The 24,813-nt window shown below is 49.5% G+C and overlaps 1 protein-coding gene across 1 annotated transcript; it reads left to right on the top strand.

The window, feature by feature from the left end:
- The first annotated feature begins 453 nt into the window (after nt 1–453).
- Nucleotides 454–20,385, top strand: TGFB3 (transforming growth factor beta 3). The gene is made up of 7 exons (XM_077820354.1): nt 454–928; nt 12,422–12,585; nt 13,429–13,558; nt 15,130–15,237; nt 16,140–16,311; nt 17,196–17,349; nt 20,227–20,385. The coding sequence occupies exons 1-7, from the start codon at nt 454–456 to the stop codon at nt 20,383–20,385; spliced, it is 1,362 nt and encodes a 453-aa protein (XP_077676480.1).
- Nucleotides 20,386–24,813: the final 4,428 nt, after the last annotated feature.

Below are 24,813 nucleotides of genomic sequence, written 5' to 3'. Positions count from 1 at the left end.
CGCGCAGTCCCGAGTCAGCAGCCAATGGAGCCAAGCGGCAGCGAATGACCAACCCCACCCTGCCCCCCCCAGGGGATGTGAGCTAAGGGGAGCGCGTGGATGGTGCATGCCCGCAACAAGTGCCGAGCCCGCGCCTGCCCGGCCCCGGGGGGCTGCCCTGCCCTGCCCGCCTGACACGTGCACCGCAGTTCGTTGGTCCCGGGGACCTGCCTCTGGAGCTGCCAGGCTGCCCCACGGCACAGTCGAGCTTCGACGTCGCTGCTGTTCCTGGCAGTGCGCTTCGTGCGGAGGCCCCCTCCCCTGCCCTGGTCTGCCTGGAGCCCTGGCTCAGCGGGTCCTGCTTGGACACATGGAGAAGGATCCCGGCTCGCCGAGGCACAGAGCCTGTTTCTCCTTCCTAAGTGTTGCCAGCGCTTCCTGGAAGTCCTGAATCTCTCACAGCGCAGTGAGTTCATGCACCTTCTTGCCAAGCCTCAGTCTGCAGGATCTGGGGAGGCTGCACCGAGAGCCCTGCCTGGTCTCCCTAGCCCACTTGCGCTTCCTCTGGGGTCTCTCTCCGTTGTGGCCCCCTCTTTACTCTCGCACATGAAGATGCACTTGCAACGGGCTCTGGTGGTCCTCTGCCTGCTGAGCTTTGCCACTGTCAGCCTTTCGCTCTCCTCTTGCACCACCCTAGACCTTGACCACATCAAGAAGAAGAGGGTGGAGGCCATTAGGGGACAGATCCTGAGCAAATTGAGGCTCACGAGCCCCCCCGAGACGGTGGGACCTGCTCATGTGCCCTACCAGATCCTGGCCCTGTATAACAGCACCCGGGAGCTGCTGGAGGAGATGGAGGAGGAGAGCTGCGCTCAGGACAGTTTAGAGTCCGCATACTACGCCAAGGAGATCCACAAATTTGACATGATCCAGGGTCTCCCCGAGCACAGTAAGTTCCCTGTAATTCTCTGCTCCTGTGCCTGGCTTTCAGGGCATCATCCTGGGAGGAACCCAAGGCTCGGCAGCAGACACACACTGCATGAAGCTGAGAGGCAAGGCTGCTTAGGGGCTTTCCAGGCACGGGAGGAAAAGGGCGGAGGGAGTAAGGGGAAGAAGGAAAGGACTCCGCAGCCTTCGGGATGGGACAGAGGAGGGGGAAAGCAGGAAGAATACTCAGGACTTCCATCGGGAAGGGACGAAGTTTCCTGGTGGGGGGCATTCACGGACCCTGGTGGTCATTCCAAGCGGCAGGTTTCTGGATAATTGTGGCCACTTCTACTTTGGCCTGAACCACCTCTAGCAAGAGAAAAGTGACAGTCATAGCAAACTCCTTTTTTGTTGCTTTTTTCAGGTGATTAAGCCACACCACATTGGCTGCAAAATGTGTTTGACAATGCATAGGTGTGGGTGTGTATGCATGTACATATGGTCACGCAGATGTCTGTACAAAGGTGAATATGTGTGTACAGGCCTATTTGTGCGTGTGTGTACCCACCCTATATGATACATTGTCACTCTGCATCTGCATATATGTGCATGTATGTTGTATCTGTGTGTGCACACGTGCATTTGTGCAAGTAGGTGTGTGTACATATATGTGTGAGTACCAGTGTGTGTGTCTGAAATAGGTATCTACATTTCTTACCAGTGAGATAAGAGTACTTGTGTGTTTCAGGCCTGTGTGAAGATGGAGTGACATATGAGATGTTTGTTTCTGTGTCTTGCGGTATACCTGAGTGGGTGTGAGATGTGCGCATCTCTATGTGTGTTTGTACGTGCTTGGGAAGAGTTTATGCCTTGGAATGTGCAGTGTTTCTTGGCGTGTGTATCTGCTCAGATGGGGAAGTTGAGATCCGTATGTTTTTGCATGTCTTTGAACATATATGTTCAGTGAATGTGACTCGTGTTTACAGCAGAGATTTTCAAAGCGCAGTAGGAGGGAAGGAAGTTTGGCTAATGCTGAGAGACTGCACAGACAGAAACCCTCAGAGTCTGAGGGCAGATAGAATGCTGGGAACAGCCTCATGCCCCCTTCCTACCACTAGGTGTCCTCGTGGGCTCTGAAATTACTGCTTATCGGGATAGGGGGCAGCAAGTGTGTGTGCTGCGGGACTGGAGCAAGTCATTGGACAGAGCATTAGAGAACCGGGGGCGGGGTGTCTAGGAAAGAGTGTGTAGGGGAGTTTGGAGAGAAGCTGGGGGACGCGGACGAGACAGGGGTCTGAAAAAAACCCAAAGATTAATTTTTAAAACATGATTTTTTTTAAAAAAAGAGGCCAAGCGCTGGCTGGAGAGCAGCTCCGCAGCAGGTGGAGGAGTTTGAGCATTGGCAACAGGACAGGCAAGGGATGGGCTTTTCAGTGTCTTGGAATAACATCAGCTCAGACTCTAGCCAGGGAATAGCAAGCCCAGCCAATGTCTGGAGCACTGAGATCCTGAAGATGAGGGGAAGGGAGGAGAGAGACACACACAGGAGACTAGAGACAAAAGAAGAAAGGAAAGAAAAGGGAAAAGATGGAGGGGAAGAGGAGGAAAGAGTTTGAGGCTTGTAGGCTGAATTTACCCACAAGGACTAGTAACAGAAATCTAAAAGTGTCTCTCATGTGGACAACAGAGGCCCAGGCATCAGGCCAAATTCATCTGTGGCAAAACTCTGCTGGCTTCAGTGGTTACAACAGGGATGGCTTTGACCCATTCACTCTGTGCAGTGTCCTCAGATGCAGAGAAGACAAAGATAAAGGTGCTGAGAAAGGCAGACAGACATGGAGGAGATGCTGAGGAGACTGAAAGCAGGTGCTGAGGAGAGACAGAAACTGGGGAGATGGAACTGCTGAGGAGATTCAGCCACTGAGGGGAGACAGAGGAGATGCTGAGGAAATTCAGAGATTAAGGAGACACAGATAATGACAAGACATTGCATACATGCCAAGGAGACTCAAAGGTTGAGAAAATGCTGAGCAGATGCAGAAACTGAGGGGATGCTGAGGGGACAGATAATGAACAGAGGGTCACACAGGTGCAGAGCAGACACCAAAGTAGAAGCTGAGGAGATGTAGATGCAGAGGAGATCCCAATGGGACACAGACACCAAGGAGACACTGAAAAACAGATGTTGAGCAAGTGCAGAGCAGACGTTGAGCAGACACAGATGCAGACAGTAACCAGATTCAGGGGCAGATACAGAGACCTAGAGACTGCGCAGACACAAACCCTCAGCAGATTGCAGTTTCAGAAGCTGTGTGGATGTAGGCACGGAGCAATCCATTCAGGCAGTGCTGGAGATTCCCCAGTTTTGGAAGACAGGGGAGGACATGCAGTCATATCACAATACAGGCTGTTCCCTGATGCTGTAGTATTGCATTGGGGATGCTGTTTTGGTGCCAGAGGTTCCTGGCACTGTTGTACTGGAGGAGCTGCATCTCAGTAGTGGCAGTTTCAGATTGCAGCCATACTGCCAGATTTACGTTACTCTTACCATGATGAAGTGGAATAAGGGGTACAATGGGGTAATGCAACTAATTTCATTTAATCTCTAGCAGACTGTATGCCATGTGGTTATATGATTAGTTATCTTCTCAGGAGACACCAGGACTCAAGGAGCAGGGAAGACTGCAAGGCAGGAAGGAGAGCTGTTACTATAATGCCATTAATGGTGCTCTGCAAACACGTTGGTAGGCCAGGTCCCTGCCCTGAGTTAAAATCAGCTTACAGTCAAAATCAGATAGACACACTATAGACAAATATGGTTTGGACATGAAAATGGTGTCAGATAGCACCACAGTGGAGCACAGCAGAATAAGGTGAGGTGAAAGGAGAGGGTTCGGATGCTGTCTCTGGAGGGGTAGAAGGAGGATGGTTGGTACCAGGAAAGAAGGAGCCTGTTCAAATGCAGGAGCAATGTGAGTAAAGATAATAGGAGGCTGAAGGCTGGCATTTGAGGTGCATTGGCACACCTTGGCAGGGGGAGAGCAGGAATGGAAGAGCAGGGGGTGGTGCAGGCCAGGACTGAGGTGCATTAAAAGGGATGAGGGGGAAAGTTGCAACATCACTGGGCCACTATTTGGCAGACTCTTTAATCACAGAATCATAGAAATGTAGGGCTGGAAGGGACCTCAAGAGGTCATCAAGTCCAGTCCCCTGTGCTGGGGAAGGACCAAGTCAACCTAGACCATCCCTGACAGGTGTTTGTCCAACCTGTTCTTAAAAACCTCCAATGAGGGGGATTCTACAACTCCCATGGAAGCCTATTCCAGAGTTTAACTACAACTATCTAACCTAAATCTCCCTTGCTTCAGATTAAGTCCATTACTTTTTGTCCTATCTTCAGTGGACATGGAGAACAATTGATTCCCCTACTCTTTATAACAGCCCTTAACCTATTTGCAGGCTGTTATCAGGCCCCACCTCAGTCTTCTTTTCTCAAGACTAAACATGTCCAGTTCTTTCAACCTTTCCTCATAGGTCAGGTTTTCTAAACCTCTTATAATTTTTGTTACTCTCCTCTGGACACTCTGCAGTTTGTCCGTATCTTTCCTAAAGAGTGGCACCCAGAATTGGACACAGAACTCCAGCTGAGCCAGTGCCAAGTAGAGTGGGACAATTACCTTCGTGTTTTACATATGACACTCCTGTTAATACACCCCAGAAGATATTAGGCTTTTTCACAACTGTATCACATTGTTGACTCATATTCCATTTGAGATACATTCCCAGATCCTTGTCAGCAGTACAGTCATCTAGCCAGTTATGCCCAGTTTATAGCTGTGCATTTAATTTTTCCTTCCTAAGTGTAGTACTTTGTAGTTATTTTTATTGCATTTAATCTTGTTGATTTCAGATCAATTCTTCAATTTGTCAAGGCTGTTTTGAATTCTAATCCTGTCCTCCAAAGTGCTTGCAACCCCACCCAACTTGGTGTCACCTGCATATTTTATAAGTATACTCTTCACTTCATCATCCAAGTCATTCATGAAAATATTGAATAGTACCAGACCTGGGACTGACCCCTGTGGGACTTCACTAGATTTGTTCTCCCAGTCTGACAGTGAACCATTAATAACTGCTTTTTGAGTACAGTCTTTCAACCAGTTGTGCACCCACCTTATAGTAATTTTATCTGGACCACATTTCCCTAGTTTGCGTGTCATGTGGGAGTGTATCAAAAGCCTTATTAAAATCAAGATATATCATGTCTACTGGTTCCCCACATCCACTAAGCCAGTAACCCTGTCAAAGGAAATTAGATGTGTTTGGCATGATTTGATGACAAATCCATGCTGGCTATTCCTTGAAATCCTATTATCCTCTAGGTACCTATACATTGATTAATCATTTACGACAGTATTCTTCCAGTTATTAAAGTCAGGCTGACAGGCCTATAATTCCCTGGGTCCTCTTTGTTCCCCCTTTTAAAGATAGGTACTCTGTTTGCCTTTTTCCAGTCCTCTGGGACCTCACCCATCCTCCAGGAGTTCTGAAAGATAATTGTTAACGGTTCTGAGATTGCTTCAGCTAGTTCCTTAAGCATAGGCACCAACTCCGTGGGTGCTCTGGGGCTGGAGCACCCATGAGGAAAAATTGGTGAGTGCTCTGCACCCACCGGCAGCTCCCCGACCTGCCCCTCCACCCCAGCTCACCTCTGCCTCCACTCCGCCTCCTCCCCTGAGTGCACCGCCGCGTCCTGCTTCTCCCCCCTCCCACAGCTGTTTCGCGCGGCAAGCACTGGGGGGGAGGAGGGGGAACGCAGCGTGCTCGGGGAAGAGGCAGGGCTGGGGTGGGGATTTGGGGAGGGGTCCAATAGGGGCAGGGAGAGGGTGGAGTGGGGCAGGGGTGGGGCCAGGAGTGGGGGGGCACGAGCACCCACCGGCGACAAAAGTTGGCACCTGTGTCTTTAAGTACCCTAGGGTGAATTTCATCAGGCCCTGCCCACTTTAACACATCTAACTTATTCTTTAACCTGTGCTTTCCCTATTTCTTAACATATTTTTCCCCCTTGTTGTTAATATTAATTGCATTAAGTACCTGGTCACCTTTAACCTTTTTAGTGGAGACTGAAGCAAAATAGACATAAACACCTCAGCCCTCTTGATGTCATCAATTATTAGTCTTCCTTCCCCTTTAAACAGAGAATCTACACTTTCCTTTGTTTTTCTTGCTCCTACTGCATTCAAAGAGCCTCATCTTATTTCCTTTTATGTCCCTTGCTAGGTGTAACTCATTTTGTGCCTTAGCCTTTCTGATTTTTGTCCCTACATGCTTGTGCTATTCTTTTATACTCTGTCTTAGCAATCCATCCATTTTTCCACTTTTTGTAGGATTCCTTTTTGATTTTCAGGTCATTAAATAGCTCCTGATGGATCCGTATTGGCCTCTTACTATTCTTCCTATCTTTCCTTTGAATCAAGATAGTTTGCAGTGTGCAATCACTAATACATTCAGAGAACTTATTGGAAATTTTGTGTTTTGCCATATTACTCTTCCAAGAGATGTCTGGGTAGTTAAAGTCACCCATCACTACCAGGTCTCTTATTCTGCTGGTCTCTTATTTTGATTAGCACTAAAATTATTTAACCTTTCCCATCAAGAATGCCCAGTATATGACTGAACACTGGGTTCAAAGTGCTATTTGGACTGAATTCCCGGGACTGGCCAGTGTGTGTCCTGGGGAGAGACATCTTGGGACCTGAGTTGCCATGGGAGACATTGTGTCAAATTTAGTCCTGTGTAAGCAGCCACATCCCCACTGAAGTCAGTGGAGTTTAATTCACTTACAACAGGGTTGAATTTGGCCCTATGTCTTCAAAAGTGGCTAATGTTTAACTGTCCCCTGATGCTGTCATCCTCAGGTGGTGATCTTAGAGCAAATTCTGAGCCATAAGCCAGTCTTATTCCTGTGAAGGATCTTAGGGGCTGATACAGGGGAGTCTCACACATGCACACGTAGCCATGCTCAAAACTTTCCTAACTCCAAACCTTCAGCTGAACAACTCACTGGGTTGGAGACCTCATCCTTCTCCAGGACACCAACTTGACAATGGGAAAGCTGAGGAGTGAGCTTGCAGCAGGGCGAACCTGGTTATATTAGAAAAGCAGGCACCTGACCCCATCCATGATCAGAGCTGTTCGGTCACTTGAGGGAATGCTCTTTCTGCTGTGCTACCCAGGGCACTAAAGCACAGCAGGGGAAGGTGGCCATTGCTCAAGGAATGTCTCACTTCCCTAGAGAGCAGAGTGCTCTGTCCAAGGTCGTCAGCAAACCCTCCAAAACACAGGCTGTTTGTGTTCGGGTGAACGGCCGTCCCTGTTCCCATCCCATCCCCAGCCTTGCAAGCAGTATGCGGGGGAGGAGCTGAACACCACTGGCTTAAAAGAGTCTCCTAATTTATTTCTAAAGGGACAGTGGTGCCACTACAGTCCTCTCCCCAGCCCTGCCCACTTGTGCTGTCCACATCAAGCAGCCTGTAGGGCAGTGGTTTTCAAACTGTGGGTCGCGGAATGTAAGGCACTGGGTCACAACAGCTTTGGTCAGAACCACCGACCGGGCCATTAAAAGTCCCATTGGCAGTGCTGCCTGGCTAAGGCAGGCTACTCCCTACCAGTTCTGACACCGCGCTGCGCCCTGGAAGCGGCCAACAGCAGGTTCGGCTCCGAGGTGGGGGGGCCACGGGGCCCCTGCCCCAAGCACTTGCGCACCTCCACCTAGGAGCCGGACCTTCTGCTGGCTGCTTCCGGGGTGCAGCATGGTCCGCGGTGCCAGAACAGGCAGGAAGCATGCCTTAGCACCCCCGCTGTGCTGCTGACCGGGAGCTGCCCAAGGCAAGCCCACGCCCCAATCTTGCACCCCAATCCCCTCCCCCAGCCCTGAGCCCCCTCAAACCCGGAGCCTCTTCCTGCACACCAAACCCCTCATCCCCGGCCACACCCCAGAACCTGCACCCCTAGCCCAGAGCCCTAACCCCCTCCTGCACCCTGAACCCCTCATTCCTGGCCCCACCCTACAGTCCTCATCCCTGCACCCCAACCTTCTGCCCCAGCCCTGAGCCCCTCCCACACCCCAAACCTCTCATCCCCAGCTCTGTTGGGTCACAGGCATCAACAATTTTCTTCAACTGGGTCGCCAGAAATAAAGTTTGAAAACCACTGCTGTAGGGAGCCCCAAACCACTATTAACCCATTATCATTATTACCACTATTATCCCATTGTCAGAGCCCAACCCGCACTCAGAGCCATATGCCACAATTAATAAGTGACAAGTGTGAGTCACCCACTTCTCACACCCGAGGCAAGCAGCCTGTTCTGGAGACCAGCAGAGAGAGACAACCAGAGAGACCACCAGTTACCTGGGGAAAGTAGGAGAGAGAGAGATGTTGAAGCCATGAAGCCTTCTGTGTTTCCCTTCACATACACAGGCGGCTGGATTCAGCATGTAGGCTACTGATATCTGCCCTGCACTGTACTGCACAGATGGGATTTCAAGGGGACAGAAGAGAGGGGGCCACAGGGAATATGGGGTGAGGGAGCAGCAGCCAAAGATAGTCAAATACCCTGCTGCCACACTCGCAACTCATGGGTGTGTCTGGAGGCTCTGCAATATTAGAGCGGGGGTGGTGAGAGAGCTGAGATTCATTAAAGAAGAGAAGGATGCCATTGTCTCTCCAAAGCACATAAATCTGGAGATAAAAACCTACAAGAACCAATCTTAAAAGAATAATCAGAATAATCCCCTTCTGCCCCTCCAAGTCCCTCTACTCCAGGAATCCAGGGTCTCCTGAGATTCAGGTGACTCAGCCCCAGCTACGTTTTGAGTGCTGACTGGATGGTCTCAGAGAGGAGGACTCATATCTGCCAGCGAGTGACCTTGCTTGGCCTCATGTCACAAAACAGAGGCCATCTTGGGAGAGGGGTGCAGTTATACCAAACCCACTGGGTCCTTTGGCCAATTGTCCCTCCACGTCCAAAGCCCTCAACTGCAGAGACCCACACATCTCAATCCTCTCCCTCATATTATTCAACATCTATATGAGCCATTGGCGGAGCTGGTGAGACAACATGGGCAGAAGTGCCATCAGACAATACCCAGCTCCATCTCTCCTTTGTATCAAACAAACAGCACCATCTCATTCAGGGCCTTCCTCAAATTAGCACTTGGATCAGAGCAGCTGGCTAATACTGACTCAGGCAAAGCTGAGGTTACACTGGTCAGAAGAGGAAGCATTTTGAAGAACTTACCTTCTGTATCACATCCTCTACAATCGAAGGCATCTGCTTTCAGATTGTTGAGTCAGCCCACAGCCCTGAGCCCTTTTGGGCTTCTTGGTGCTACTGGACACCCAAATATGCAATGGTGGCAAAAACTGCGCCATTCAATGATGAATGGCCATCAGCCTGCACCCCACCCTATCAGACACAGACCTGGCCACAGGGATATCCATGCATTCATGATCTCCAGGCTCAGTTACTTCAACTCACGTGATCCACAAATGAAGCACCAGACTCTGGAACAGGTGTAGCTGGTTCCAAACACCTGTCTGCTTAGGTAGATCCCTGCACTGGTGTCCGATCAAGCCCAGAATCCAGTTTGAAATCTCTGTCCTGATATTCAAACTCCCTCTACGTGCCTCTGGTGGGACTGGCTCTAACTTCCTAAGAGGTCGATCACTCTTCCTCTGTGACCAGGACCTCCAGCGACAGCTTCATCCCACCAGATCAATGAAATGGGCAACCAGTGGGTGAGGCTAATGAGTACTGGAGACAGAGATTTCATAGGAGTTGGGCCCAGTCTACCACAAGAGACAAGACTGGGCATGGACCTGACTACATTCAGAATGAAATACAGAACTATCAGCTTAGCTTTCTCTCAACAAAGCCTTTTTTGTACAGCACACTCATAGTAAATGGAAAAAACTATAAACAAGCTATTTCTCTTACACGCTGAAAAGAAAGAAAGAAAGATTGTTAGTTCTACCAGTAAATACTGGGATGTGCTCAGATAACAAGGTGATGAGGGCTAGAAAGATTAGACAGACAGAAAGAAGAGGATGTGGTGAGAGCAGGAGAGGGATAAGGTATAAAAACAATAGCCTTTCTCTAGTACTTTTTAGCCAAGGATCTCAGGGTCTGTTATACACATTAATTAACTAAGCCTTAACTGCACTGCACATAGGGTAAAGCATGTACATGGATATAGGAACCACTTCACCCACCACTGATAGGCAGACACCTCTGGAATGGAAGTGCAACCTGGCTAATAGTGACTAGAAACACTATAAAACTGTTTAGGACGGGAAGTGAAGTGAAAGACAGTATCTACCTGGAACCACAGAGTGGTCCTAGGGGCAGAGTGGAATTGCCCAAGTTATGCTTCTTCCAGGAGGATGCCCTGGGACTGTTAATGAGCATATGGGCCAAGGCCTTGATTTCATGTGTCATTTGAGAGACAGCACCTTTCTGTGGAGTGAAAACTAAGAACTCATGGTTTGCTACAAGAACCTACCTGCCCATTATCACAGCATGGCTTGGCATGTCCTCAGTCTGCTGCTGAGTTGTGGGCGTGAGCATCCTGTCTGCTGCTGCTATAGGGATCTGAGCCATTTCTGGGATACTCACCCATTATGCACCAAGCATCTGTCTCCTGCGTGAGAGCAATGCATCAGATAAATCCTGTTGGATGGGGAAGTTGTTCCAACCATGGTCCCAAAAAAGCCAATGGCAAAACTCCCAAGCAAGTTCAATGGGAGCAGCATTTTGTCTTACACCTTGGCTTGGCTGGAAAGTCAGAGCATCCAGGGGGTGAATCCCCATGAACTCTTGCACTCCTGCTCTCTGAGTCTGGGTGTAAATCAAGAGAAGGGCCTTTGTCTTCACTGGAGTGACTGTGGATTTAACCAATGGCATGCTGAGCAGAATCTGGCCCTGGGAACTTGTGGTGGGAGCTTATGTCCATTTGTGGATAGGTTTGTCTCCTCTCCAAGGTGCTGGTTTTACACTAGCCCCTCTCTTCAGAGCCTGCTGCCCTGTTTCCTTTGGAAGCTGATGGTGCCATGAAGAGAAGTGTCTGAGACCAGGGTGTTATTTCAGGATTAACAGGGCCTCCTGTCTGTTCGTCACGTGCTGGGACTGTAGCAGAAACATGGGATAATTCTTTTCTTAAGACCAACACAAATGTCACATCAAATGACACAATAGAGCAGTGCTTAAGGCCCCACTGAGGGCCCATTCACTGTGCTGGGTCTGCAGCACGTGAGAAGCTGCATGCTCTATGCAGCTAGCAGTAAACTGGCATACGGGGGCAAAGAGGAGCAGGGACTGAAGGGGCCAGGGTGATGCTGGCTTTAGAGGTGGAAGTCATGAGGGCTGTTCTGTACCCAGGATGAAGGTGAAGCATGAGTTCAGGGAGCTGCACTCCCAGGTACGGCTGGGCAGTTCTGTAAGCCTAGGGCAGAGGAGAGGGGAGGGGGAGAACAGAGGCAGTACAATATGTTGGATGAGGTGAGGCTCATTCTGTGGGGCCTCTCTTCTGACTCATACCATATCCATTCTCCAGGCCCCTCCCCTCGCTTCCTGTTGGGTATCTGGGGTCTGAGTACTTTTCCCCAGCAGGCTGCCCCATTCTGTTATTTCCAGTCCATTGGTCTAATCTCTCTAGGTCCCTTGGGATTATTTCTTTGTCCTTGCTGGTGTTTGCGGCTAGTATCCGATGTCAGTCCTTCAGCCAGTCCATCAGTGAAGATTAGGACTTGGCATTAAGGCCTAGTACCTACAAGACAACACCCCCAAATTCCCCTCCTTGCCTCATGCTTTGTGACCTCTGACGAGTTTTCATTCCAGGAGACAGCGCCATATTCAAATAGTTTTTTCTAAGAGAATTTTGTGAAACTAAGGTTCAAAGACAACTGCACCAGGTCCTGTGCTCAGAGATGGTGATGTAAATCCAGAGGTATTCGCTTGCCTTTAGTGGGGTGGGACTCATGTACATGACGCCTTGTCTACTCCAGAAAAATGCTGTTCAACTCCCCTGGTGACAGCAACAGTGGGAGCGTTAGTGCAGATGCGGATTGCATGGCCACTGGCATTTTAAACCTGTGTTGATTAAACCAGCCCTGAGCTCGGTTAGATGACATGGAATAAAAAATGCTGGTGACTCATCTACCTGGGGCCCTCTATTGCCGTGGCTGGTTAAGATGAAACAATGGTAGCATCAGTGGGAAAATTTTGCAGAAAAATCTCTGGTTTAGAGCAGGCTTGGGTGGAGAATTTGCCCCCATCTGTTTTCTTCAGCCAGGACAGTCAGACTGCAGTGTAAACGTGGCAGAAGTTCAAATGGCAGGCTTTGTTCAGAATGCCCCTTGCCAATCCACTGCTGCTCACAGGGTTAGCTGTGCTGTTCTGCCCAGGCCCTCCTACTCTAGCCCATGGCCCTCAGCCTCCCTCTCTGTCTCCTAGATGAGTTGGGCATCTGCCCCAAGAGCATCACCTCCAATGTCTTCCGCTTCAACGTGTCCTCAGCAGAGAAGAACAGCACCAATCTGTTCCGGGCTGAGTTCCGGGTGCTGCGAATGCCCAACCCAAGCTCCAAACGCAGCGAGCAGCGCATCGAGCTCTTCCAGGTGAGTGGCTCTCCCCCACCTCCATGCATTAGGGGGCAGGACGAGGGGGCAGCTTGGCTGTGGCTCTCAGGGCTAAACAGAACTAGGGTGTGCAAAGGCAGGGGGCAAGAAGGGGCTAAAACCTTCTTAATTCCCCCAGCGCAGGCAGCCACCTCAGCCTGACCTTTTTAGGTCCTTTTCTCCCCTGGGTCTTTGCTGCCCCTTTTCCTGCTCACTCATTCTCAGATACCCTGGGTATCCTGGCATGGTGCCCTCTCCTAAAGGTTCCCATCTGCTGCAGTATTCCATGCCTCTCCAGAGTTACACCCCTATTTATTGTACTTACATGGCCCCCATCACCACAGTATCTAAGAACTTCACAATTTTTAATGTATTTATCCTCCCAAGACCCCTGTGAGGCAGGTAAGAGCTATTATCCTCATTTTACAAATGTAACTGAGACACAGAGAAACTAAGAGGCATGCCCAAGGTCACACAGGATGTTGGTGAGAGCAGGAATTGAACCCAGCTCTCCTACAGCCCAGGCTAGCACTCCCTCAACCCTCCCCTGCCACTGGGACACAGCAGGAGAAGGTTTGGCCAGTCCTCTAAGAGCAAGATGCTTTGTAAAGGTCCCATGCAATGCTCCAGTTTGTGCCTAGAGAATGGGTATCACTCTCACCTGTGACAGAGTATTCCTGAAGGAAAGATGAAGTCATTCCCAGTGTATCCCTCCCTGGCACACTCCTCCTGGATTACTTCATAACAAATCTAACCCTGGTGGGGAAATAAAGAATGTGAGGTGTCTCTGCTCCCCAGCCATGCTGCACTGGCTGATTCCCTTTGTGTCTCCTCCCAACACAGATCCTCCGGCCTGACGAACACATAGCAAAGCAGCGCTACCTCAGCGGCAGGAATGTGCAAACGAGGGGCTTTGCCGAGTGGCTGTCCTTCGATGTCACTGAGACTGTGCGTGAGTGGCTCCTGCGCAGAGGTAGGGGTCTTGCTGTCTCAGACAGGCCTGGGTGGAGGGTCTGATTCGCTCAGGGAGCCACCAGTGCCATTCCTTCAGATAACGTACAGAGGAAAACCTCATCTCCCTCTAGAAAAGGACAGTTCCCTCAGTCCAAGGCAGTGAGGTTCCAACAAAAGCAGTTCTGCCCAGTTTGAGACAAGACTACCCACAAGGAGCTGCCCTGGTGTGCCTCCTCCATACTCCTTTAGCTACCTAGCCCTCCCTGGAGTTCCCATTCTCTACAGGACATGATAGTGGCTAGGTTTCCTCCTCTTCAAGAGGCTGAGCTCCCTTAGAACTGCAAACAATGTGGTGGGACCAAGAATCCTGATTCTCTTGCCTATTTAAAATCTCACAGGTGTAAAGGTGAGGGAATACCAGAGCTTCTAGTCTAATGCATTTGTCTGACACATCTAGCTAGATAGAGGCCACAGTATTACAGTGTACAAAGGGCTGTGGCTGAGAACATATTAATAGTTTTGCCTCTGCTATCATTCAGCAGAGTCAGCGAACAGTTACGAGATAACTCTCAGTACCCCTCATAGTTGGATCACAGGTACCAAGAGTCACAGCTTGATTACCCTCACAGCTGGAACCTGGGTGTCACTGAAAGCTGGAATGCAGGCACTTGGCATGAAGCCAGTCTCAGGAAGGATGAGCCATGAGTTTGTTGGCTCCTATTTTAAAGCAGTCCAACTTCTGTCCTTAATGGCTTGAGTTCAGTACCTGTATCACACTTAGTTTTGGGCAGTCATGCTGGCTGATAATGTGCAATGCAAGTGGTCACAATGTGGATGGTGCTTAGATATCAAAGTGACAGGTACCTTAGAAATACCACAGACAGACAGCCATTTCCATTCATACAAAGACATAGACTAGGAGCTTCTGTAAGACTCTTGTGTCAACAGATTCCTGCTACCATGAGAACCTCTCTTGTGACCACACAGTATGGCAGGTCTCAGGAAGTTTTCATTAATATGAAGAAATACATTACGTCAGGAAAATCTGTGTGACTTAAATGGAAAATCAACAAAAACAGGAGGCTGCAGCTGCTGTACTGATCACGGCTGGGCAAAATGCTCCCAGTGAAACATTTATTCATGTCACACTCACTTGCCTTCAGGACTCTTCCTCCAGCAGTAGATGGAGGCCTGTTAGTGGAGCAGTGATGGGGAAGAAAACTGACTTAACATGGACACTTAGGGCCAGATTTGAACACGAAGGGTTCAGCTTCCAATAGCACCCACTAAAGAAAACAGATGCTGTTAGGTGCTGAGTGCTTTAGAAAATCTAGCCATAAATGTCCTCCTCCCCTCAGGAGAAGGTTCCTTTTAACAAGGGCATGGCTGTTGGTACAAGTGAAGCCTCTCATTCTCCTTTTTAAGATAATAGCTGGTCCCCACTTCCCATGTCATCCAGCAGCCCTTGTGCTGATCCCAGATCTTAGGAGCTATGGGGTTTCTTGCCTCCCTGGGACTCTCTTCGTAAGTTGAAGGACAGTTCATATAGCTAGAATTGCGTTTCTCATGGAGTCACCTCTTCCTCTGCAGAGTCCAACTTGGGTCTGGAGATCAGCATCCATTGTCCATGTCACACCTTTCAGCCCAATGGGGACATCTTGGAAAACTTTAACGAGGTGCTGGAGGTCAAGTTCAAAGGTGACAAGGGGCAAGGGTTGGGGGAACCTCATGGGAGAGAGGAGCATGGAGCAGCTGCAGAAGAACTGACTCTCCAGTTTGATCTGAATGTTTGAGTATTTTACACCCAGGGAACCCCATGTACATGTAGTGATTATAGATATGGGCTTGCACGTGGATTGTTTCACTGCATGAATTCTTTGTTTAGAGTGTGTGTGCCGCTAAGTACACGAGTGTATATATATGTGTGTATGGATGGATGTGTGCAGAAAGGGGTAATTGTGTGTTGTAACCTCTCTCTGGGAAGTTTGACTCTGCTGCATTCTCAGATTTCTCGTGAGATTCTGTTTTTCACTCTGGTTTCCAGATAGGGTGGCTGAAGCACCAGGAATCGGACATCCTGCCTGAGGTGGCATAGAGAGACAGTGGCTTGGCTGGGTTAAGAACTAGGAATCTCTTGGCTCTGAGCCTTGGGCTGTAGCCACTAGCCCCCACCAGCTCCATTTCTGAGGCTATTTCTGCAGAGTGCCAATGATCTGACATCGTTAAACCATTCATCTTTCTGCTTGTCCTGGGACTGAAGCCAAGAGAGAGGGGGACTGATTAACAGCCTGACCAGCAGTTTGTAAATAGTAAAACAAGTGGCCCACAAGCCTCTATTTCAGGCCAGTGACAACCAAATTCACGCTGGCCAAGTGAGGGTCCAGTTAGGGTGCAGTCTGGGAAGAAGTCCAGGAGTGAATGTAACAGGGAGATTGAGTCCCCTTCTCCCTAGGTTAGGAGTGGGAGAAAGCATTACACAGTCATGTCCAGGTCACTGAAAGGTCTTCTGGGGTCTCTCTCCACACCTTCCTCGGTCCATACAGTCCCCTTTCTGCTTTGAGGCAAACCCTTTACAGGAGGGTGCCTTTTTCTGTCCTCAGGCATTGACAGTGAGGATGACCATGGGCGTGGGGACTTGGGGCGGCTGAAGAAGCAGAAGGACCTTCACAACCCCCACCTGATTTTGATGATGTTACCCCCACATCGGCTTGAGAGTCCAGCTCTGGGAGGTTACAGGAAGAAACGAGCTCTAGACACCAATTACTGCTTCCGGTAAGCAAGGACCCCACCTACCTCTGGCGTTATCCTTCCCCCTCAGTCAAGCAGCAGCAGGATCACCAGTTCTGGGATAGCTGCTGTTTTTTTGCCAGGTGACATGGAAACACCTGGAAGCTTCCAGCCCATTGGAAACTGCTGGGATAAGCAGGGTCCTCTGAGATGTTTGTGAATCAGTGCACTCCCCAGGGCGCTTTTAAAGGCAGAGCTGTGCTGGGCCAGCTCAGGATGCTGCTTCTTCATCCCAGGACAAGAGCTCAGTGGTGTCTGGAGTCCTAGGAGAAACTGACACAGATTGGAAAAACAGCCCCACTATTGCCGCTGAGCAGCTAGCCAGTGAGTGTGACCTATGGGGACTTGAACTGCCTCCTGCAGGACACATTTGAACTATCAGTGTGAGCTGGAACTTGCCATGTCATCCAACCAAGGCTGGGTCTTTTGATGGATATTTTGGGAGTTGCTGAACATGGTGTGCCCACGCTTGGCCGTTATGATTTGTTTCTGATGTTCCACTTCTGCTTTTAAAAGGAATTTTCATATGTATCCAGGTTCTTTCCCTCTCCCTTCCCCACATCTTGATGGGAGTGTCCCCTGGTGGTAGAAGTTGAGCACTGCCATATTTGCAGACCTCCCTCTCTCTTGGTACTCCCAGCTCTGTTTGTAGTAGCCATGCAGCCTGGTCACCCAAAACTATGTTTCTCCCAGAGTAGCATCGGGCCTAGTCACGCAGTCAGACCAGGCATTGGAGATAATAGCTCCTTCTACTTAAAAGACTGTATCCTTCAATGGGGCATGAAGCCCTTGAGTCACGTGGGGGAGGGGCAGAAGCTCCCATCTTTCCTATGTCCTTGAATTCACTTTGTGCCAATGTTTTGTGTCAGGAACTTGGAGGAGAACTGCTGTGTGCGTCCTCTCTACATCGACTTCCGACAGGACCTGGGTTGGAAATGGGTCCATGAGCCCAAGGGTTACTTCGCCAACTTCTGCTCAGGCCCTTGCCCATACCTCCGCAGCGCAGACACAACCCACAGCACGGTACGACAGGCATTTGATACTGACAGGGGCTTCTAATGGCGGTGGCTGCTTGTGGCTTGCAGCTATAATCCCTTGGGGCTGATCTATTTCAAGTGAAGTAGGGGCAAGCTAGGCCAGTGCCAGGAAACCTCGGGGTGCTGCAGGCAATGGTGGGGGTGGTTCAGTTGGGGGCACGCTACCTTTGGAGTAGGTACTGAACCCATGCCTCAGCCCAATGCTCAGGAGCTTTGTGCGGCTGCCTATCAAATGAGATTTTAAACAGCCGTGCTGACCACCTGTGATCATTAAAGATCCCCGGGTACTTCTTTTTGGTGGCAGCGGGGGCGGGGGGAGGGGGGGTTGTGTGTAATGGATGGGATATTAATCCAAATGCTCAGGTCAAGTTTCAACTCCAATAATTATATTCTGCTTCCTAAACTCCTCCTGCAGTTTCCACTGGATATAGGATTCTTCTGCACTTTCTGTTGTAAACTGTCACTGAACACTGCTGGGCACTTGTAAACAGCTGCTGCCTAATACCCCAGTGTTGGGTGAAGTGATTTTGTGTGTAGATAGGACTATATCCCCACCACCCCCCGCCAGGAAGGGGAGATGGCAGCAGGACAGAGAGAAGGCAGAATTGCTCACTAGCTACTTTGCTTCAAGCTTCACTAAAATTGCCACTGGTAACAGGATACTCAATGCAATGATAGCTAAGTGGGTAAGGAAGGGATCTCAGGAAGCAGGTTAAAACTTTCTTGCTGACTTGAGCATATGCACATCAGCAAGGCCTGACTGAGCTAAAGGGCTAGCAGCAGTGGGAGTACTGGAACCAAGGAAATGACTAAAGAATAAATGCTGGAAGCAGGGTAAAGGGAGGGTGGGACCAATGGCTCCATGGGGATGAGATCTCCTTCCCAGGGCACAGGAAAAGGGCAAGTGTGTGTGGAGAGGGGCACATTCTGTTAGGTGGTTTTCTGGAAGTCAGTGGGGCTGAATCAGTGTAAATGTAAGGGGAATTTGGGCTGGTTCCTGTTTTCGAAGGAACAAGGAAAAAGCAGGAAATTAGTGAGCAACAAGATTAATGACAAAACCTTGGTCAGTTGTTAGAACGGTGAGCTAATAAGGCAGTTTGTCAGAAGTGCCTAGGGGCAAATACTGTGAGAAACAGAAGATTCCTCACAAATAATCACTTTGAACCAACTTCACTTCTGTCTTAGGGGGTGTGCAGCATTTCAGTGAGGGGGATGTCCCAGAGGGAAGATAAAGAAATGGGGATTAGATGGATCTATATAATAAAAAAGGATGTTTCCATAGCACTGTACAATTCCAAGGATCACAAAGCACTTAGACCAGGGATGGACAAACTTTTTGGCCTGAGGGCCTCATCTGGGTATGGAAATTGTATGGCAGGCCATGAATGCTTATGAAATTGGGGGTTGGGTGTGGGAGTGGGGTCTCAGGTGGGGCCAGAAATGAGGAGTTCAGGGTGTGGGAGGGGACTCCTGGCTGGGGCAGGGGGTTGGGGTGCAGGCTCCAGCTGGGTGTGCGGGCTCTGGGGTGGGGCTGGGAATGAGGGGTTTGGAGGGTGGGAGAAGGTTCAAGGCTGGGGCAGGGGCACAGGAGGGGGTCAGGGGTGCAGGCTCTGGGCAGTGCTTACCTCAAGCAGCCCCCAGAAGCAGCGGCATGTCCCACCTCTGGCTCCTACCCGGAGGTATGGCCAGGTGGCTTTGCATGCTGCCCCATCTGCAGGTGCCACCCCTGCAGCTCCCATTGGCTGCGGTTCCCAGCCAATGGGAGCTGCGGGGGCCGCACTTGGGGCGGGGGCAGTGTGAGGAGCCCTCTGGCTGTCCCTACACCTAGGAGCCAGAGTGGGGACATGCCGCTGCTTCTGGGACCCGTGCAGAGCCACGACATGTGTGGAGCGGGGCAAACCCCCAACACTGCTCCCCGGCTGGAGTGCCAGAGTGGGGAAAGCCCCGGATCCTGCTCCCCGGTGGGAGCTCGAGGGCCAGATTAAAATGTCTGATGTGGCCCCTGGTTGTAGTTTGCCCACCCCGACTTAGACGATGGGCCAAACTTTCTTTTCATTTAAAATAGGGCCAACTCCAGTGCAGTCAATGGGACTGGACTAGGGCAGGTGAGAGCAGATTTTCACCTTGTAAATGTAGATGTCACCCACCACTGAAATGCAGCTACCTTTGAGGAGAAACATGGCTACTGCTATAAGAGAGTTACGTGACTAGAGAGTATAATCATCAGTGGTTCAGGGCCAGCTGGGAGGAGGAATCCAGTGGGATCCCACAGGGCTCTGTTCTGGCTCCAATACTATATTGTAATGACTTGGAGGATGGAGTGGAGCGAGCTCATCAGATGGTTCAAAGCTGGGAGGGAACCATGGATACTTGAGAAGGCTGGATTAAATCCAGTACTATCTGGAGAAGTTGGCTGAAATCAACAACACTGATTTTTTCAGCTGCTTTTTATGGAGCTCAGCACAACATGGCCCCAGGCTAGTTACACCCTGCTTTGTTAAAAGCATAAATTTTGACACCAGCAGCCATGCCAATGCCCAGCTAAGAGGGGTTAGTTGTTATTCAGGCTGCATTTACGCTCCATAGATCACTTGCTTCGAGTATCAGAGCAAATGGACTTGGCAGTAAATAATAAAGGCTCATTCAAGGCTGGGCAGATTAGAAACTTTCAAAGATGGCCCTATTTTGGGGCAAACCTACTGGAGAGTGTCCCTGCCAGTCAGTCAAGTACTATAGTGTTGAGTGATATAAATGCCTGGAGACCAGCTCTGCTGATCCCACTGGAGTGGAAAAGCATCACATGGCAGCCCTAGTAGCCTCAGGCATCTCCAACATAGTTCCTACATGTGTTTTGTTTCTGCAGGTGCTGGGCCTGTATCACACGCTGAATCCAGAGGCGTCTGCCTCGCCCTGCTGTGTCCCCCAGGATCTGGAGCCCCTCACCATCCTGTACTATGTTGGGAGGACCCCCAAAGTGGAGCAGCTCTCCAACATGGTGGTGAAATCCTGCAAGTGCAGCTGAAAGGCACCCAGCCCTACCCAAAGCTGAGAGAGAAACAGTTACCACCTACTCTCCGGCTCCCAGAGTAACATGAAGGGAACAAGGGGGCCAGAGACCTGAGCACACCGAGGCCTGGGCTTCTAACCCTGCAGCTCAGGACATATCACCCACTTTGGGGATCCCTTTTGGAACATTTCTCTGTCTTGGTGGCTCCATGTACTTCTCTCTGAGAGTCACTTTGGTGATGTGAAGACCACACTCTTCAGAATGGCTGGACTTTTGGTGGAGGGGCACTGAATGGAGAAACTGCACTCTGTTTGAAGGCAGGGGATAGCTGAGAATGGGAAGCAGGAGAGCGGGATGAGCGTGCTGGAAAGGGGGAAGGGAGGCTGGACAATCCTTTCTGTTCCGGCTCCAGCTATCCTGGGACCCCAGCCCTCCCTCTGTCCTGAAGAATCAGGATTTCTTTATGAAGGAACAAACAAGTTTTCTTAAAAAAATAAAGTTCACCAAGAAGGGGATCTGAGAGAGACATCCAGGCTTTTGCTGCCTTAGAGCTGGGATGCAGGAGTCCACAGCTTACACTGTATCCTGCAAATCACAAAGGTCCATTCCGTAGCTCCTGAATACTGAGGTCTAAATCCAGATCACAAGCCCCACATTCAAGCTGCTCAGGATGGGCTAATCTGAGAGAAGAAGGGAAGGGTGTGCTGACTCCATTCACAGAAGGCTTGATGTCTCCATACCCTTGCCATGCAGCGACTCTCCACTCCTGGAGGTCCTGCTGGAAGGTTTTTGCGTCAGTGCAGGCACCGTGGCTCCTGTGGGCACCTAGATTTGGACCCATCCAGTCTTGGGTTGTTCCCCCCAAAGGACCCTTTGTTTGTTGTGGTGTGTGAGGTGCCTAAGGGAATTCTGCATCTCTCCTGCACAAGGACCTAGCCCAGGTCTCACCTGCCGAGGTTTAAAAAAAATATTAATCTCAAAACCATTGTAAAAAAATAAATATTTTTTTGGGAAATGGAATTTTCTGACCAGAGGCAATATTTGCTGAAGGGGTAGAGATTTTATCATATCAGAATTCTGTTCTAGCTGCAACATAGGCTAGGGTGACTGCGAGATCTGCTCCCCACTCAGAACCCCTTGTCCCATTCTCACTGGGAACACAGAGCACTACGGCTAGCTAGAGACTCACAAGATGAGATCATGCCTGAAAGCTCCTCTTCCTCCCATTGCCAAAAAACGCTCATCCTGAAGGCCAGGTCAAGATCCATGCAGTCCACCCAAATGGTACCAGTTCTGTATGTGCCACATCCCACCTAGCACCTCTGACATGCAATCACCTCCACCAGGTGCTGTCAGGCAGACACAACCTCCCTGTCAATACAAAAAAAATATGGATAGAGTCCAACACATATGGCAATGCACTTATAGATAGCCTGCCACGGAGTACACGACAGTCACTGTGGCTTAACAACTTCACACGTTCAGCTGGATTTGCTCTTGTTTGCAGTCTGCCAAGTGAGAAAACAAGTAGAGTTACAGCCTGTCACAAATGGGCACACAGACATATACCGTTTTCTAAACATGGACTTCCACACATATAAATACCGAAGAAATTGTCCCATAGACACATTCAGACTGCTTCAGTTTGCCAAACCTAGCCACCCAGTTCTCCTGTACAGTCTCAGAGACATGCCCATGGCAAGATATAGCACCCACCACTCTCCTCATCTAGAGTCACCACAAAGAGAGGGCATGGTATTCCAGATACAGATACACTGTCTCCTGCACTTGGACACTTCTAGAAAGAGTGGGACCCATAAATAGACCCACTCCAATAGCATCATGCACACATGGACCCTCTGACTCAGGCAGCCAAAATCACTCCTAGTCATGTTCTTAAGACCATAGGACATGTTGCCCCACCTCAACAACTCAGTGCAAAATGATGCTCGGCTGGTAGCCCATACTCACCTGCAGCCAGGCTTCCGCATGGGCCTCTTCTCCTTTAGGTGTAGTTCTTCCATCAGGTCCCAGTTTGATCCTCCTCCTTCAAAATACAGGCAGCTGCTGCTCACCTCATTGTGGTACTGCCCCAACACAGAATTCCAGGCATTTTAATGAGACATGAAAAACATCTAGATGGTTAGCTGGCAACTAGTGGTTGGATGCCCTTTTGGCCAGGATCCTGCAGTGAAGGAACACCAGCTCTGATAAAAGGGCCCTTCCCCTCACTGCCTAAATTTATCCCTTTATTTTTCTTCAGGTCTCCTTGACCTGTAGTCACTTGTGATGAAACTAATAGCGCTGCCCAGCCTTGCAGCACACACTTGTTACTGTGTGTAATTTAACCCTTCAGTGAGGTGCTCTTAGGGCTGGTGCTTTCCTCACTGAAAGACAAGTGAGGGAGTACACTGTGACTACAATAACGTGCTGATGGACATGCTGTAAATGCCTGGTTAGATAGATGGGGGAATCCAGATGCCAGCTGGCAAAGGAATCCCTTCTAATCTCTTAGCAGCAACCCCCATCGGAGGTTTTGGTTTACAAATTGGAGCCTGCTCTCTGGTTATCACTCCTCTTTGGCCTTGGGATTGGCCCTGCTGCCCATTCAATTGAATGGCTACCTTTCTCTAAAAAAAAAAAAAAAAAAAAGGGGGGGGGGGGGGAGGAAGGCTACGAAGGGCTGAACTAGAGCACCAAGCCTTCTAATACTTGACACTTACAGCACTTCACAAACATTCACTAATTAATGCTGGCAAATGGAGAAACTTAAGGCTTAGAGAGGGGAAATGACTTGCCCCATGCCATAGAGGTTGCTAGTGGCAGAGAAAGAATTAGAATTTAGGAGTTCCTGGCTCTCAGTCTGGCCCGCAGACCACTAGATCCTCACCTCTCCGCCTCCTATCTGGGGAGCTGCTTTCTGGAAGGGCAGGCTGAGTCAAGAGTGGCATGGATGACTTAGAGGTTAAATCATAGGCCTGGGAGTGTGACAAACTGGCTTGTATTCTGCCATTGATTTGACTTGCCTTTGACCGCAGAGTGTCTCCCCTCTCTGGGGCTCAGCTTCCCTGTCTGTAAATGTGCATAGAGAAGAGGTCTTATAGGGCTGTTTGGTTACAGATCAGCTGTGAGATAACCCAACAGCACTTTGGTTAATGGCAGGTTGAATAGATTCCTGAGTCCAGCACCAACAGCAGGTTGTTTCAGAACATTGGTGCTGGGGAAGGAGGGCAAAGGCAGAAAGCTGTTCCGTGTGGTCTTCTACAATGGGGAAAGCAAGTGTGGACTGTAGGCAAGCAGATGGAAGCAGTGGTTCCTTACTACTTGTACTGAATACACACCTAATAACTCCCCCACCAGGAGCAAACCTAGCTAGGCTCAAATGATATGAACATAATCACTAATCTCAATATAAAAGGAGTACTTGTGGCACCTTAGAGACTAACCAATTTATTTGAGCATAAGCTTTCGTGAGCTACAGCTCACTTCATCGGATGCATACTGTGGAAAATACAGAAGATGTTTTTATACACACAAACCATGAAAAAATGGGTGTTTACCACTACAAAAGGTTTTCTCTCCCCCCACCCCACTCTCCTGCTGGTAATAGCTTATCTAAAGTGATCACTCTCCTTACAATGTGTATGATAAACAAGGTGGGGCATTTCCAGCACAAATCCAGGTTTTCTCCCCACCCTCCCCAACAAACCCACTCTCCTGTTGGTAACAGCTTATCTAAAGTGATCTCTCCTTACAATGTGTGTGATAATCAAGGTGGGCCATTTCCAGCACAAATCCAGGGTTTAACAAGAACGTCTGAGGAACGGGGGGGGGGGGGGGGAGATAGGAAAAAACAAGGGGAAATAGGTTACCTTGCATAATAACTTAGCCACTCCCAGTCTCTATTCAAGCCTAAGTTAATTGTATCCAATTTGCAAATGAATTCCAATTCAGCAGTCTCTCGCTGGAGTCTGGTTTTGAAGTTTTTCTGTTGTAATATCGCAACTTTCATGTCTGTAATCGCGTGACCAGAGAGATTGAAGTGTTCTCCGACTGGTTTAAGAATGTTATAATTCTTGACATCTGATTTGTGTTCATTTATTCTTTTACGTAGAGATTGTCCAGTTTGACCAATGTACATGGCAGAGGGGCATTGCTCGCACATGATGGCATATATCACATTGGTAGATGTGCAGGTGAAGGAGCCTCTGATAGTGTGGCTGATGTTATTAGGCCCTGTGATGGTGTCCCCTGAATAGATATGTGAGTACAGTTGGCAACAGGCTTTGTTGCAAGGATAGGTTCCTGGGTTAGTGGTTCTGTTGTGTGGTATGTGGTTGCTGGTGAGTATTTGCTTCAGGTTGGGGGGCTGTCTGTAGGCAAGGACTGGCCTGTCTCCCAAGATTTGTGAGAGTGTTGGGTCATCCTTCAGGATAGGCTGTA

The sequence above is a fragment of the Eretmochelys imbricata genome, chromosome 6, assembly GCF_965152235.1.
Source record: "Eretmochelys imbricata isolate rEreImb1 chromosome 6, rEreImb1.hap1, whole genome shotgun sequence".
Taxonomy (NCBI): Eukaryota; Metazoa; Chordata; order Testudines; family Cheloniidae; genus Eretmochelys; species Eretmochelys imbricata.
Note: the sequence above shows the minus strand (reverse complement) of the source record. Positions and strands in the feature narration are given on the sequence as shown.